This window comes from Nyctereutes procyonoides, unplaced genomic scaffold, assembly GCF_905146905.1.
Source record: "Nyctereutes procyonoides isolate TBG_1078 unplaced genomic scaffold, NYPRO_anot_genome, whole genome shotgun sequence".
Lineage (NCBI taxonomy): Eukaryota > Metazoa > Chordata > Mammalia > Carnivora > Canidae > Nyctereutes > Nyctereutes procyonoides.
Window position 1 is genome coordinate 42,366,933 of NW_026575052.1, and position 17,402 is coordinate 42,384,334.

A 17,402-nucleotide genomic window follows, 5' to 3' on the forward strand; every position below is an offset into this window, starting at 1 on the left:
CCCTGGGCAGCTACGTGGGACATGGCCTGATCTCCCCCAAAACCACGGGCTGACCCATGGAGAGAACTGGCAGGCAGCCAGAGGTGCAGAGCAGATGAACACTTTGTTGTCTTTTAACATAGAAGTGACCTGAGCAATGTTTATGGAAACTGATGGGAAGGACTCACTCAATATAGGGAAGTTGAGGGACGCCTGGGCAGCTCAGCGGTTGAGCGCCTGCCTTTGGCTCAGGGTGTGATCCCAGGGTCGTGGGATCGAGTCCTACTTCGGGCTCCCTGCCTGCAGCCTATTTCTCCCTCTGCCTGTGTCTCTGCCTCTCTTTCTGTGTCTCTAATAAATACATAAAATCTTAAAAAAAAGAGAGAGAGAGAGAGAGAGAGAAGTTGAAAGTAACGAGAGCCAGAGGGAGGGAGGTATACAAGCAGGGCCCCCTCTGCCTCTGAGACCTTCCCAGAAGTCTGGCCTGAGGGGAGGACAGATGGGCTGGTGCATCCCCTGTGAGTAGGGGAAACACATCATCTGCTGAGAGCCGTGAGGGGAGATGCTGAGGGAACTTGAGGAGCTAGGATTGAAAATGCTGCCCCTGGGAATCAAGTAGAGAAGCAGGGTGAGGCGCAGCCGAATCCCCGGCGAGAGGTATGCTGGCAGGAGCAATTCCATATGTCTGATTCCTGCTCTTCTGTGGGTCCGTCATCAAGAGACTCCCTTGATCTTTTTTTTTTTTAATTTTTATTTATTTATGACAGTCACAGAGAGAGAGAGAGAGAGAGAGAGAGAGAGAGAGGCAGAGACACAGGCAGAGGGAGAAGCAGGCTCCATGCACCGGGAGCCCGACGTGGGAATCGATTCCGGGTCTCCAGGATCGCGCCCTGGGCCAAAGGCAGGCGCCAAACCGCTGCGCCACCCAGGGATCCCGACTCCCTTGATCTTTAACAGAGGTGGATATTTACATTTTGAAGTCTCATTTTAAACACCGGAGTGGGTAAAACTTTAAAACAGTAGCATAGCTTTACATGAAAATGTTATTACAGTTTTATTACCTGAAAGATTGAAATACAGATGTGCTTACCGTAAAGCATTTTAAAGGCTATTCGCATTATAGCACCTCCTTTTCATATTCTGCTTAGGAGGACGAACTGTCACGCACATGCATTACATACGGTATCAATTTCTGAACAATACATGGGAAAGACAGCATGCAGAGCCTACAGAGAGTGCTCCTCTTGGCACACAGGTCTGGCCTTCTGCATTACAATCATTCAGAACATTCTGCGTGTCCATTCTGCTTCGCCCATTTTGACTTCTATTTCAAAGTCCAGGCCACAGGCTACTTTCCTGGCATTTTAGCTCACACACACAGTGAGGTTGGGCAGAACAGAGAATCCCGCTCCTAAAAATGAAATCAGTAGTATGTGCGCCTAGATTCCCTTGAATGACCATCTGAGGCTTGTGACTGCTGCCTTTGCACTCTCGTGGGCTTCCTCCCCTTGCCTTCTCTCACACCATTCTCAGCAGCAAGGGCCATGCACCTCCAGGCTTTCACCAACATGGACTGGGGCCGTTTGCACTTCTGAGCAAACTCGCTCCCCGCTGACCCCAGTGTTGAGTAAAAGCTGCAACATGACAAGAACTGCTAATGGCATTGTCATAATTGGTCCACCCCCCAAAAGCACAAGACACAGATAATGTCCCGTGTTACAATTACAAATAGGCCTTGTCACTAACAGGAAACACATCAATGTGAAATTTCCTTTTGAATGCCCTACAAAACCCACATATTTTAAGTAGTCAACCAAATGACAAAGTCAACCCATTGTTGTAAAGTTTGGCTGAGGGCTTCAAATGCCTAGCAGCTCAGCTGGTCTCTCAATGCCCCAATGGCTTGGAGGTAGAACATTCTGTAATGTCAGCAGGTGGACATGCAGACTGTAAAATACACACGGGAAAACTTTGTCTTCACAATGACTTAAACAACACAAATAACTATTAAGTGTCATTAACCATATCCAATAAATTGACAAAATCCAGTGTACAGCAGTAAATGGTTGATTATCAATAGCAAAGTCAAAGGATACCCCAGATACCCCTGGCGATATTGCAAACCATTGTAGCTTTCTTGGGGAACAGAGTTATGCAATATGTGACAACAACTATAAAAGTTTGATCCAGCAAATCTACCTTAAGAAAGAGCCCCCGAGGAGTTAGGACAAAGGTAGGAAAGGGAAGTGTGCAAAGAACAACATCTATTGAAGTTGCTCTCTATACAAAGATGATGTTTAAAACAATCCTATCAAACACGGGGCCTTAGCAAGCCATAGTATGCAGGGACACCGTGGAGTCCTGAGTGTACATTCATAATGCTACCACGATGGACTATGTTCCCGCGTGAAATTTGAAACATGAAATAGTAAGTGAAAGTAAAGGTAAAATACAATAGAATCAATATATAACACGCAGTGAGATGAACACGTATATAAGTACACACAGATCATATCAGGAAGGGACTAAAAATGATACAAATTATTGGTGTTTAGAGATTTTTGTTGTTGATGGTGGTATTGTTACAGGAGAGTCCAAAACAAATTTTAAATTCAAAAAGCGGGGGTGGGGGGTGGGGGAATCAGCTATGGACAATGAGTAGCACTCGTGCAAGCGGGCAGAGGTAGCTCAACCTGGATTTCTAAATCTCAACACTACTGAGGTTTTGGGCCAGATAATTCTTTGTTGTGGAGGCTATTTGGTGCATTGCAGGGTCTCTACCAGCATTGCTGGCTCCTACCCACTAGATGCCAGCAGCACACTCCCCAAAATACCTCAAGGCATTGCCAAATACCTTGAGGTGAAGGGAAACCAAATAAACTGTATCAAGAACCACTGGAGTGAGTGATAGGCAACCACCAACTCTCCACCTGAGCTGTGGGCAGTTATGAAGCCTGGGCTGGGAGCAGAGTGTGTGCCCTTCCTACAGAAGCAGTCCCTGCTCAGAAATCCAGAATGATCATGACCATTTTGTTTAATTAGCAGCTAATTCAAAGTTAAAACATTCTGTGGGCCAACACTGTGTGGTCCAAGCCTCCTGTCTGTGGGCTACCCAGCGGTGAGCGAACTTTACCTGTACGGGGCCAGGTGGTGAGCATTTTAGGGTTTGTGGGAGAAATTCTCTCTCACAACTAACTCAGGTCTGCCTCGGTGGGAGGAAAGCTGACACGGAGGATACGTAAAGATGGGCATGGCTCTTTTCCAATTAAGCTTTATTTATGGACCCTGAAATTAGAATTCCATAGAATTTTCACATGTCATTAAACATTATTTTTCCTTTGGTTTTGTTATCCAGCCTTTAAAAATATCAACATCATTTCTGGGTCATGCGCCTTAGAAAAACAAGGTCCAGCTTTAGCCCGAGGGCCAATCTGCAGACAGCAGGCAACAACTAGGGGTGTGCCAGGAGAGAGTGCCAGAAGGCCCTCAGGGTGTCTGGGCAGCCGGGCACAGGCTTCCTCCACACAAGGGAGGAACAGCAGTGGGCATCCTGCTACCCACACCGGATGCCTCTCTGTTCCCAACTCCCTCTCCCCATCTGCTGTCTCTATTCAAAACCCACCTCCCGGCCCCATAGTGTCTGTACTGGGTGTGGTTTTTGCTGCCTCCAGAAAAACCACAATGAGAGTATCACTTTTTTTTTTTCCCCAGCCACACAGTGGCTTTTCTGCCAATCTTTTAACATTTTCTGGCATTATTAGAAAAGCCATTAATAAGGCACTGACATAGCTGTTTACATGATTCCCAGAGCCCCAGAAAACTTCATTGGGGATGTTATCAGTTTTTAATGACCTTACTGAAACACAAGTTTTCCTGCTTGTGTTCCGTCTCTTTGATATAACAGAGAAAATGCAGATGGCTTTTTCAGGCCAGAGTCAGCCCAGGATGCTGGGAGTGGGGACAATTTGTGACTCAATCCAAGGAAAGAAAGGCCACTGTGGCCTTGTAGCTTTTAGGCCTATGTCCTATGAATCTGCTCTGGAGAGCAGTGTGTGGCCTGCTGAAGAAGCTTCTGGGGTTCCTGCTCCCCTTATGGCAGGAAACACTGACTCCCATGACCTATCTCAGCCCATCTAGAACACAACACAGAGCCCCAGTTTCCCTAGCCCTCAAGACAGCAAAAGTCAGTATGAAAAATGATAAAAGGAGGCTAGTGGAAAAGGAAGAAAAAAAGAGAAGATAGAAGAAAGAAAAAACTGAATTTAAATAAAATGCATTTTAAAAAAAGAAAGAAAAAAGAGTAACTGTTAAAAATATGAACAGCTCCTGGGAGAGACAGGAAAGCCAAAGACAGGAGGCAAGAAGGGAGGGAGGCATGAAGCAGCGGAAGGACCAGGAGTGTGGCATATGCCAACTGTCCACCAGAAGACACTTCAGGCTTTAATGAATGATTAAGGGAGGAGGAGCAGAGGGGAATGTCTTCGTCTCTGAGACCCACTCACAGGAGCCATCTGGGGCCTCTCCTTTCTCCTCAAACATCTCATTCTTGAGTTTTAGGTTAAAAAACTTCATCCAGGGGCATCTCCCTTCAGTTCAGGTCATAATCCCAGGGTCCTGGGATCAAGCCCCGCATTGGGCTCCCTGCTCAGCAGAGAGCCTGCTTCTCCCTCTCCCTCTGCTGCTCCCCCTGCTTGTGCTCACTTGCTCTAATAAATTTTAAAAGTCTTTGAAAAAAAAAAAAACAACACTGGGTATTGTACTGTATATTGGCAAACTGAATTTAAACAAACATTAAAAAAAAATCTCATCTAGGTGTGAAACAGACAAGATTAGGGGAACTCATTCCAGGCACTCCCCTCCTCCTCCACTTTGCCCCTACAAAATTTGTGAAGATCTCTCAGTGGGAGTGGGCAGATGGCCACGGGAAAGAGGACAGTTGTGGGGTACAAGGCCAGTGTCTCCCTATAAGTGCACAAGTCCAAAGGCACAGGTGGAAAGGTCTCCATCTGAAACTCTGGAGGGCAGGGGCCCATAGAAGTGCCTGAGTCACCACAGATAGGTTGGGAAGATAGCAGAGAGAGCCTACCACAGCTGGATCTGGGGTATCCCTTTTGTTTGGCTCCGTTCTACTCCCAGTACAAAGGGGCAGGTTCCCCAGTGCCCTGCCCCAGGCCTCCCTCACTCCTTGCCTTCTCAGCAGCCACTGTTCAGTACACTAGGCGTGAAGAGTTCCAGGTGGGGGGCAGTGTAGTGTGTGGAAGGGTGCTGCGGACACTGGAGATTTCATGAGGAGAAAACTCATGGAGAACAGCACCATCTGCTTGTGCACAGGGTAAGGATGCAGCAATTGGCTGAGGAAAGCAGCAGGTGACCCAACAGGTGGGGGCATAGGCACATCCCCAGACCAGAGTTAGGCAGACACCAAACGGGAGAGAAAACCCTGCGGTCCCACTGAATAATCCTGTGGCATTCACAATCAGCCCCAGGTTGGACAGGGGAGTCAAAATCCTGAATGTGACTGAGTTCAAACCCAAAGCCACTCAAAAATCACCAAATTGGTTATTTCCAAATATCAAGGGCTTGGGCCAGAAATTAATTTCAGTTATAATTCCAGGATCCTGGAAAGTGATATTTTTGCACATCTGAACTGGTGGCTTGTGAAGTGCATGCCTGCTACCTAAGTACTGACTTCTTATTCTCTCTTATAAAAAAAAAAAAAAAATACCGTCAGCCTTTCTGGCCGGTAAATGCCAGATTCACAGCCCCTTGGCTGCTCACTTGTTGCCTGGCCTCCCCCCATCTCACCAGGCTCTTGCCACCTCCCTGACCCACCAGATGAATCAAAGCCCACACTAGGAAGTCGTCTGGCACCACTGGGGTCAATATGCCAGGTCTTGACAACTGAATCCTGCCTGCCCTTAGCACTTGGCCTAAAGGCTCCCTTGACTGTCGTAAGTTCTGTGTTCAGCCAAGGCAAAGGAGAGAGGAGTCCTGGTGACGGAGCAGCAAAATTTTAGCACCATGTTTCCACACCCTACTCAGGTCGTTCGGGGAAGAGGCCCTGAAGGTTGTGCTCAGGAAGCATTCCCAGGCTCGAGCCAGTGTGAGGGCCCAGAGTCACTGTCTAAAAGCAGGCAGTGTTTAGTGCCTTCCTACTCCCAGGCTTGGGTGCAATAGAAAGTGGCAGCAAAGGCCTCCAGGAATTGTTTCCAGGGCTCGGCAATGTTAAGATTGGGGTGGACCTTTTGGCCCAGCCTAGAGTCTACTCCCCAGTGCCCTGCTGAGACCTCCCCACATTCCTTGATTAACCAGCAGCCAATGTGCTGTGAGCTACTGGCAAGAATCCTGAGTGGAGGTACTGCTGCAGAACACTTGAGATGTTATAAGGTTAATAAGAAACCTCAGGCAGGCACACCATCAGGAAGGCCACTCCATTTCCCCTACCTCTATATTGACGGAAAAACAAAATCTCAAAAGTGAGATTTCAGTGCTGCCTTGGAGATGGAGGCCAGAGCTCAGGGGAGATCAAGGTATAAGGAGAGACTCTCACTTCCTACCAGACCTCTGTCCTTTTACATCCGGGAAAGTCTGCTGGAACTCTGAGAAGTAGCTCCAGCAAAAGCTCTGACAATGACCTCATTCCTAGGGAAGGCCAGATATATCCATCTTAGAAGCCCCATTGTTCCTTAAAGCCAGTTTCAGAGGCCTCAGGGTGAAATTGAAAAAAATAAACTGCTTTTTCCTGGGCAACATGCTCAGACGTATCATCACCCCTTCTCAGGCAAGTTACATGTCTGTGCCAACCAAGCTCAAGAAGCCCCTTGGGGGTATGTGAGAGTTTCTCTAACACAAGCAAGGGTGGGGAAACAGCCAAGGAAGCTCTTCTGGCAAGTCATGATACATTCTCTCTGCAAGAGTCACCCACACTTTGACGGGATGAGCACTGGGTGTTATTCTGTATGTTGGTAAATTGAACACCAATAAAAATTAATTTATTAAAAAAAAAAAAGAGTCACCCACACTGAGACCCAGAGAGATTCAAGCCACAGCAACACTAAACTTCTCTTTAGGCTTGGTCTTGAAGTTTTTCAGACATGACAAATTCTCTGGTTGTCACTGAATTTTTCAAGTATGGATTTGGTTCTCCTTCCTCACAGAGATGGTCTGGCCCTAAACTCTGAACAGAAGAGAAAAGTTGCTCTTTGGTTTCTGAGCAGGTCCCCTCTGGTATTCTAGAACACAGCTGCTGGGGTTTTCTGTGTGGAATCTCAGTTGAAATGGGAGGACGATAAAGGCAATATGGAGAAGTCACATGCTTATTCTTTTCCTCTTTCAAAATGTTTTCCTGACTCTTTCCAAGTTCCTCTGTGGAAACCTCTTCCAAAAAATTCTCAAAGTTCACCATCAACTTGTCAATAAAGTCAGTGGGGGCAGAGTATGGTTTTAGAACCTGATCTTCTTCCATGTTCACAGGGTCATCAGACTCCTTCAGATTTAGCTTATCCTGAAAAACGAAAGGGACACCCCCTATGATCATTTGGGAGCTACACATGAAGTATTCTAAAGTTCATTAGGTTAGGGATTACCAATGTCTAACCTCTTGACCAGCTCCCCCTACATTCCTTCTAGAGACCAGAATTGACGGCCAATCACCTCCATATGCCCTTCCATGGGAGCCTGGCAAGACTGGCCCATCTCCTGAGAAACAGCATATGATATTCAAACAACTTTTTTCTTCTAGAAAGCTCAAGGATATTTTCTACACAATCATAAGCTCACAAAACTCTAGTTGAGATGGGAGCATCAAAATTAGAATTCTTACAGATGGGGATCCCTGGGTGGCGCAGTGGTTTAGCGCCTGCCTTTGGCCCAGGTCGCAATCCTGGAGACCCTGGATTGAATCCCACGTCGGGCTCCCGGTGCATGGAGCCTGCTTCTCCCTCTGCTCTCTCTGCCTCTCTCTCTCTCTCTCTCTCTCTCTCTCTCTCTCTCTCTGTGACTATCATAAATAAATAAAAATTAAAAAAAAAAAGAATTCTTACAGATGAAAAACTATAATCATGAAGACAAGTGACCTTACCCAACATCACCAGAAAATCAAAGGTGGGCAGGGGCAGTGTCTTTGTCATCTTTGTGTCCCCAGAGCCTAGCTCAATGCTTGGCATTCAGTGAGTGATTAATAAGTGCTTGCTATGGAAGTCAGCCCTATATTATACAAAAAATCGTTTTTAAACATCAGACAATATTACCTATAAATTCACTTACTCTCTTCACAACTTTTAATAAGTAGCAAATAGAGTAACACACAGATGATAGAAAAGAAAACAAATAACAAATATTAAAATAAATTAAAATTTCCATGTTTAGAAAATATTTCTGAGTTGAAACAAGGGCTAATACTAAAAATTCCTGCATCAAGAAGTACTAGAAACCTGAGCAAAATGACTAGAAGGAAAACCTCACCTCAAAAGAAAGAATCAGAAACAGCCCTCTCTCCCACAGAGTTACAAAATCTGGATTACACTTCAATGTCAGAAAGCCAATTCAGAAGCACTATTATACAGCTACTGGTGGCTCTAGAAAAAAGCATTAAGGACTCACGAGACTTCATGACTGCAGAATTTAGATCTAATCAGGCAGAAATTAAAAATCAATTGAATGAGATGCAATCCAAACTAGAAGTCCTAACCACGAGGGTTAACGAGGTGGAAGAACGAGTGAGTGACATAGAAGACAAGTTGATGGCAAAGAGGGAAACTGAGGAAAAAAGAGACAAACAATTAAGGGACCATGAAGACAGATTAAGGCAAATAAATGACAGTCTGAGGAAGAAAAACCTACGTTTAATTGGGGTTCCCGAGGGCGCCGAAAGGGACAGAGGGCCAGAATATGTATTTGAACAAATCCTAGCTGAAAACTTTCCCAATCTGGGAAGGGAAACAGGCATTCAGATCCAGGAAATAGAGAGATCCCCCCCTAAAATCAATAAAAACCGTTCAACACCTCGACATTTAATAGTGAAGCTTGCAAATTCCAAAGATAAAGAGAAGATCCTTAAAGCAGCAAGAGACAAGAAGTCCCTGACTTTCATGGGGAGGAATATTAGGGTAACAGCAGACCTCTCCACAGAGACCTGGCAGGCCAGAAAGGGCTGGCAGGATATATTCAGGGTCCTAAATGAGAAGAACATGCAACCAAGAATACTTTATCCAGCAAGGCTCTCATTCAAAATGGAAGGAGAGATAAAGAGCTTCCAAGACAGGCAGGAACTGAAAGAATATGTGACCTCCAAACCAGCTCTGCAAGAAATTTTAAGGGGGACTCTTAAAACTCCCCTTTAAGAAGAAGTTCAGTGGAACAATCCACAAAAACAAGGACTAAATAGATATCATGATGACACTAAACTCATATCTGTCAATAGTAACTCTGAACGTGAATGGGCTTAATGACCCCATCAAAAGGCGCAGGGTTTCAGACTGGATAAAAAAGCAGGACCCATCTATTTGCTGTCTACAAGAGACTCATTTTAGACAGAAGGACACCTACAACCTGAAAATAAAAGGCTGGAGAACCATTTACCATTCAAATGGTTCTCAAAATATACCCTAAAAACTATAGAACACTTCTGAAATTGAGGAAGACACAAAGAGATGGAAAAATATTCCATGCTCATGGATTGGCAGAATTAATATTGTGAAAATGTCAATGTTACCCAGGGCAATTTACACGTTTAATGCAATCCCTATCAAAATACCATGGACTTTCTTCAGAGACTTAGAACAAATTATTTTAAGATTTGTGTGGAATCAGAAAAGACCCCAAACAGCCAGGGGAATTTTAAAAATGAAAACCATATCTGGGGGCATCACAATGCCAGATTTCAGGTTGTACTACAAAGCTGTGTTCATCAAGACAGTGTGGTACTGGCACAAAAACAGACACATAGAACAATGGAACAGAACAGAGAACCCAGAAGTGGACCCTGAACTTTATGGTCAACTAATATACGATAAAGGAGGAAAGACGATCCACTGGAAGAAAGACAGTCTCTTCAATAAATGGTGCTGGGAAAATTGGACATCCACATGCAGAAGAATGAAACTGGACCACTCTCTTGCACCATACACAAAGATAAACTCAAAATAGATGAAAGATCTAAATGTGAGACAAGATTCCATCAAAATCCCAGAGGAGAACTCAGGCAACACCCTTTTTGAACTTGGCCACAGTAACCGGAGAAGGACAAACAGCGTATGTTCTCATTCATTTGGGGAATATGAATAATAGTGAAAGGGAATATAAGGGAAGGGAGAAGAAATGTGTGAGAAATATCAGAAAGGGAGACAGAACATAAAGACTTCTAACTCTGGGAAATGAACTAGGGGTGGTGGAGGGGGAGGAGGGCGGGGGGTGGGGGTGAATGGGTGACAGGCACTGAGGGGTACACTTGACGGGATGAGCACTGGGTGTTATTCTGTATGTTGGTAAATTGAACACCAATAAAAATTAATTTATAAAATTAAAAAAAAAAAAAAGAAGTACTAGAAACAGGGGCACCTGAATGACTCAGTGGTTGAGCGTCTGCCTTCGGCTCAGGTCATGATCCCAGGGTCCTGGGATTGAGTCCATACCAGGCTCCCAGAGGGAGCCTACTTCTCCCTTTGCCTATGTCTCTGCCTCTCTCTCTCTGTCTCTCAGGAATAAATAAATGAAATTTTTTAAAAAATAAAAGAAATACTAGAAACAGTCTTTCAATAATTAAATTAATGGCTATATTTGAAAGGGCTTATTTTTACTAAGAAATTATACCTTAAAAATTCCAAAAAGTTTTCAATTTAAAAACTTATAAGAAAGGAAGTTTTCTACTTATGGATAACTCACTAAAAAACCCGATTGCCAGTTAAAATCTGGCTGTAACTCCTCCAAACTGGGAAAAACAACTGGAGGCAGCCTTGTGAGCCTTTGGACAGCTTCATATGTCAACATCCCCTAACAGTTTCTGGTGGTCTCTAGATTAGCTTGCTCTTGACTGCTTTTTAAATAGTCTTGAATCTTATAGACAGGCTTTCTTTTGCTCCCCAATTAGGCAGTCAGGTCCTTCAGGGTAGGGCCAGTGTCCTTCAGTGCCATCCCCAGTAGACCAGCTCCATCCCCAGCACACACTAGGTCCTCTGAGCCTAGTGAAGTCCTTTCTGCTGGTCCAAGAGGACTAAGGCCAAAGTGGATTCAGGAAGGCTGGTTCCACCTGTCATGCCAGCCATACCCTGGAACTTTTAAACCTCAAGTTCTGTTTATGTGAACCCCGTACAAATCTCAGCCCTGGACTGACTCCTCCCCACCTCCATCACCCTTCCTTATCTTATGCAACCAGCTTGCTCAATGATTTCCTTAACAAAAACAGATGCATTTACCTTGAAATCATCTCCACGCCATGTGGCTATACTGCTTTCAGCAGGGTTGGGGACATCAGGCCAGCATAGGTGCTTCAATTTGCTAATAAGAAATGAGATTTTAAAATATGAAGCGAATTCAAGAAGTACGTTACTTACACTGCCTGGCTATGCTAGAAGAGGGAAGCTTTGCTCCGGGGAATTGTATGGCTCCCTGTTAAACAATGGCAGGCTTCTGACCTCCTGACAGAAACTGAGAACACATAGTCTAGGGAGTGAAACTGCAAGTCATCGATGGGATGTGATGGAAAGACACCTTTTCTACCTTCCCCTGCCCCTGCATCTCTACCACTGGTCCTGATGCTGGAAATCACACCATCACAGAACCATGTCTTTGAGATGTATTCTCCAGGAAAAGTACCACTTGAAGCCTGATACAATACCCACACTTTAGTGCAGTGATTCTCAAAGTGTGGCTTCAACCAGCAGCAGCATCAACTGGGAGTTTGTCAGACATAGAAAATGTACAAGAGTTTGGCTGGTCACTTGGTTTCTACCTATAGTTGGGAAATGAGGTTGACATTCATCTAACTATAACCAAGTACAGCTGCGTGGCAGAGTAGGCCCAGAACTATGCAGTTCTGGAGAGAGAGGTCTATTGGGGAGGGAGCCCTTGACCAGCAGGATAGCATGAGGCTCTCTGGAGAGAGAAAGAACAAGACTCTGAAGATGAGCTTCCTTTTCCACAGTGGCCAGGGCAGGCAGGACAAATGTCCTTGCAGCCAGGCCTCCAACACTGCACCATGAGCAAGGAGCAAGTCTATGCTGGGCATAGTACTGGCCAGTGCTCTAATTCCATGGGTATGTTCCCTCTCTACCTAGAAAAGCAGCTAGTGGCCTAAGGCCTCTTGCTGCCAGACACTGGGAGAAAGGACCTTCTCCCTAACTTTAGTTTCAGATGCCAGATACAGAAGATAAAGCCTATGGCACAGCTGGCAATCCCCTGGCGTAAGCCTGCTGCATGGGGCTGTGGGAAGTGAAAGTCATCTTGTTTGGTCAGAATTCTGATAAGCAGGCTATGGCATATAATAAACTCAGTATATATGTACCAGATTAATAAATGAATCAATACCCTCTTAATAATAGAGTACCCTCTCCACTTATGACATCTCCCACCCCTTTCGATCCCTGATTTTGAGGGTATGTGCTGTTGCCTATAAACTCACTTGGGTGTTTTGAGACCATATGCCACTGTCAACATGATGAGAATGAGAAAGCCACCTCCAACCAAAGAAGTTATGAAGAAAATCTCAAGGACGCCTTTGGGAATAGGAGAACAAAAGTCAGTAAAAGGATGGCCTCCTCACTTTCTTGACAAAAATTAAAGATTAATCTTTTTTCTTCCAGTAGTTTCAGCAACACATTGCTTAGGAGTTTTCAGTTCAATTAAAATTTATTTATAAAAAGAAACATGGTATTTGTGGCTCCTCATCCAGTTCAACATGATGAGAATGAGAAAGCCACCTCCAACCAAAGAAGTTATGAAGAAAATCTCAAGGACGCCTTTGGGAATAGGAGAACAAAAGTCAGTAAAAGGATGGCCTCCTCACTTTCTTGACAAAAATTAAAGATTAATCTTTTTTTCTTCCAGTAGTTTCAGCAACACATTGCTTAGGAGTTTTCAGTTCAATTAAAATTTATTTATAAAAAGAAACATGGTATTTGTGGCTCCTCATCCAGTTCTCTTCTGCCTGAATAATACCAAGTTTATTCTCGAACTTGTTCATTTAGTACATATTTACTGAGCACTTACCATTTATCAACCACTATTCTGGGTAATAAAACAGACAGCAATAAGCAAGAAATACAAGATCCCTACTCTACATTCTGGTACAAGGAGTCAGACAATAAAAAAAGGTTATTTCAAATATAACAGGATGATCAAATGTAATGTGGAAGGACAGTTAGTAACTTTCCATATTGGCAAAGGAAGATTTCTCTGAGAGGTGAAATTTGAGCTAATGTTAATAATAAAAAGAAACCACTCATGCAAAAATATGGAGAAAGCATTCCTGACAGAAGGAAAAGCAGATGCAAAAGCCTTGAAGCAGGAAGAAGTCAGAGAGCACAGACGGAAGCAGAAAGCAGTAGGAGGTGAGTTCAATAAACCAAAGCTCATGAAGGATCCTGAAGGCTATGGGTAGGTATTTGCATTTTATTTAAAACCCAACAGAAGCTACTGGTGGGTTTCAAGCAGAAGGCTAGGGTTTTAAACTCTGACTGCCGTGTGGAGAATAGACTGCAGAGGAATAAAGATAGAAGCAGAGAGATCTGCAATCTGCAGACAAGTGTAAGAAATACTGAGGCTCCAAGGTAGGCTCTTGCCTAAATTTGACCCATGGAGAAAATTCTAGCAGATAATGTAATCTGTGCCTAGTACTATGAAAATACAGTATGATTTTAAAAGATTCTAAAGAATAATATCAAAAAGAACTCCGAAAAGGCAGTATTAGTCCTTAAAGACAGAACATGTTTTCTGTGTAAATACACATACTATACTTATAGTTTCCAGAACCTTAAAGATATTTTTCTTTTGAAAATATGTTGAGTAAGAGGCTTTCCAGAGTACTTGAACCACGGGTGCCTGGATGGCTCAGTGGGATGGGTGTCTTGATTTCCGGTCAGGTCATGATCTCAGGGTCATGAAGCTGAGCCCCACGTCAGGCTCCATGCTGAGCATGGAGCCTGCTTAAGATTCTCTTTCTCCCTCTCTCTCTCTCTCTCTCTGCTCTTCCTCACCCTCCACCTACACTTTCTCTTTAAAAAAGAGAGAGAGAGAGAACTTAAACTAGATTGTTTTCAGTTTTTACTGCAAAAATTGGCAATGTCTCTTCACTTTTAATATAAATAGTTCTTAAAACAGTTCTAGTATATCCTTAACATCAAACCTCTGCCCCTCAAAGACTTGAAAAAATTAACATATTTCTGTTTCTCTCATTCCCCTTCTTTCTCTCATCTCTCTTCTCATTCTTCTTTTCTTCTTGATTATTTCCCATAACCATCCTATAACACTATATTATATTTCATATTTTGTTATTTACTAAATTTTTATTTCTATTTTTTCATGTAAAAGCTGGTAAGTAGAACATGGTATGTACTTTTTTTGATCAAAAATCTTCACAAGTGATGGAGGTTAAGTTCCTTCCTGTGGGACAATGGTGCTTGTTCAACCAAGGTTTTCCCTCCAAGGCCCCACTGTGCAGTAACCTCTGACACACAGAAACTGGTGACTATGACCTTGGGGACAGCTGTGAAGCAGGGGCTGGTTTGGACTGACAGTGAAGTTGGAATTAACTTGATCCCCTCTCCTCAAGAGGACATAGGACTATCCATGAAGAAGGAGCAAAAGGACCTGTCTTTTCAAAATCACTGCTCAGTGTGCCTCCTCACCCATATGCCTTCCAAAAAGGTCAATGAGCCAGAGGGCAGATGGTTCTTCTCACTTACATACTTCCTCTTCATTAGGCTTCCCCCTGCCTTTGGCAAATATCATCTTTAACTGGCCTATTGGAAATGCCAGGAAGACCTAGCCAAGGTGTAAAGGAAATACTCACTAATGGATAATGTCTTGAAGTTTATCTTGGTGCCATTAGTTCCCCCAGCATTGGTGCTGGCCATGACTTGGAGACTATAAGAGGTTCTTCGTGTCAGGGACTCCAGGCTATACTGCAGGATGTTGGAATTGACTGTCTTGGCTAAAGGAAAAATATTGAAGTCAAATACAATAGGCAAGCCCAAGTAAAAACTGTGCTTTAGAACAGTAAAATAAGAGTAATGGAACCTGTATTCCCAAGCCAGTACATTGCATACCCCAATCTCTCTATCCATGTTCTGCATATACCAAAGACCTAAACATAAAAGCTACCACTATAAAACTCTTAAAAGTCAACATAGGGTAAATGATGGCCTTGAATTTGGCAGTGGTTTCTATATGATGCCAAATACATAAGTAACAAAAGAAAATAGATTAATCTGGACTTCACCAAAATTAAAAGGTTTTGTGCATCAAAAGACATTATCAAGAGGGATGCCTGGGTGGCTCAGCAGTTGAGCGTTGCCTCTGACTCAGGGCATGATCCTGGGCCTGGGGATCAAGTCCCACATCAGGCTCCCTGCGAGGAGCCTGACTCTCCCTCTGTGTCTCTGCCTCTGTGTGTGTGTGTCTCTCATGAATAAGTAAATAAAATCTTAAAAAAAAAAAGACATTCAAGAGACATATCAAGAGAGTGAAAAGACAAACCACAGAATGAGAAAAAATATTTGCAAATCATGTATATTATATGGAACTTCTATCCAGAATATATATTTAAAAAATTCTTAGGACTCAACAACTGAAAAGACAATCCAAATTGTAAAAAGGGCAAAGAAATTGAAAAGACTTTTTCAAAGAAGATATACAAATAGCCAATACGCACATGCAAAGATGCTCAACATCATTAGTTATTAAGGAAATACAAAACAAACCATCCACACTGATCAACCATTTCACACCCACTAGAATAGCCATAATAACTTTTTTAAAAGAAAATAAGTGTTGGTAAGAATGTTGAGGAATTATAACTCTCATCCATTGCTGGTAGGCATGTAACATGGGGCAGCCACTATGGAAAATAGTTGGGTAGCTTCTCAAAAAGTTAAACTAGAATTATCATATGACCAGCAATTCTACTCATAGACATATGCCCCAAAGAATTAAAAGCAGAGATTCAAACAGTATTTGCACACCGATGTTCACAGCAGTACTAATTACAGTAGCCAAAAAGTGCAAACAACCCAAATGCCCATCAACTGATGAATGGATAAGCAAAATGTAGAATGATAATAGAATAGAATATTCTTCAGCAATAAAAAGGAATGAGATACTAATACAATCTACATGATGGATAAACTCTGAAAACATGATGCCAGATGCAAAAAGCCTCAGATTGTATAATTCCATTTATAGGAGATAGCCAGAATTAGGTAAAACCAAAAAGACAGCAATTGTGTGGTTTCCAGGGACTGTGGGAAGAAGACAATGAGAAGTGATGATGAATTGATGAGTATGGGGTTTCTATTCGGGGTGGAAACAGATAGAGATGATGGTCACAAAACATTCCTGATACACTTAATGCCACTAAATTATACAGTTTCAAATGTTTCAAGTGGTAAATTTTGTTATATGTATTTTACCATAACAACAGCAACAACAACAAAATGTTAGCCTAAATAGGAATCCAAGCCTTGTCCAGAATTTAGGATGTGAGTAGATATTGTGGATCAAGACAAAAGTATGACTTAGCAGTGGGCAGCAGGAGTCAGGGTAATGGGTCCTGCATTGAGGTAAGTGCCACCACTCTACTCTTTAATCCAGGATAACCCCACTCTGCATTAATGATTGGGAAGCTCCCAGGAGGCCAACTTGTTTACAGCCTAACAAGGACAAACTGTATCAACTCCTGTGGTTCCTACAGAATGCTTAAAACTTATCACTTCACTCTCATTTGACTCCAAAAGAACTCAAGAGGTAGGTGCTCTTGGTCTCATTATCAGAGAGAGTCAAAGAAGCGAAGTGACTCATGCAGACTGTTGAGCACCAGCCCTTATGGCAAGTGTATCCATAGCATCTACTTGGGATTTGGAGGTTTTCCAGCTTGTCTACAAGCACACTTACAAAATTCCTTTCCATCTTCAGCTTGGTAAAATATGGTGTAGTTTTTGATAAAACCATTTCTCTTACTCTTGGGAATCTCTTTCCATGTGATTGTGACTGTCTTCACACCAATGTTGTCCACCTGGGGCACAGGACCTGCTGATGGAACTTTACAGGACAGGGAGAAAACCAATAAACACTGAATCACAGCTGAGTAGATCCTTTCTCCACAAAGGTTCTGGCTAGTACTCAAAGCAAAACTGGTGCCAGAGGCGGAAGGTAGGGGCAGAGTAGGGACACGATGTATCACCTTGTTTGGGAACACAGTTTTCCAGCAGTAT

General features: G+C 43.3%; 1 protein-coding gene across 2 annotated transcripts in view; it reads right to left on the bottom strand.

Moving 5' to 3' along the window:
* Positions 1-1,020: 1,020 nt before the first annotated feature.
* The window catches only part of IL31RA (interleukin 31 receptor A), an 82,432-nt gene continuing 66,050 nt past the window's right edge, over positions 1,021-17,402 (bottom strand). For both annotated transcript variants that reach the window (XM_055331805.1, XM_055331806.1), the window contains 5 exons: positions 17,083-17,229; positions 14,984-15,124; positions 12,596-12,689; positions 11,391-11,472; positions 1,021-7,483 (listed from right to left, as the gene is read on the bottom strand). In XM_055331805.1, coding sequence (XP_055187780.1) covers positions 7,046-7,483; positions 11,391-11,472; positions 12,596-12,689; positions 14,984-15,124; positions 17,083-17,229 — 902 coding nt within the window. In that variant the 3' untranslated portion in view covers positions 1,021-7,045. The remainder of the gene's footprint in view (positions 7,484-11,390; positions 11,473-12,595; positions 12,690-14,983; positions 15,125-17,082; positions 17,230-17,402) is intronic.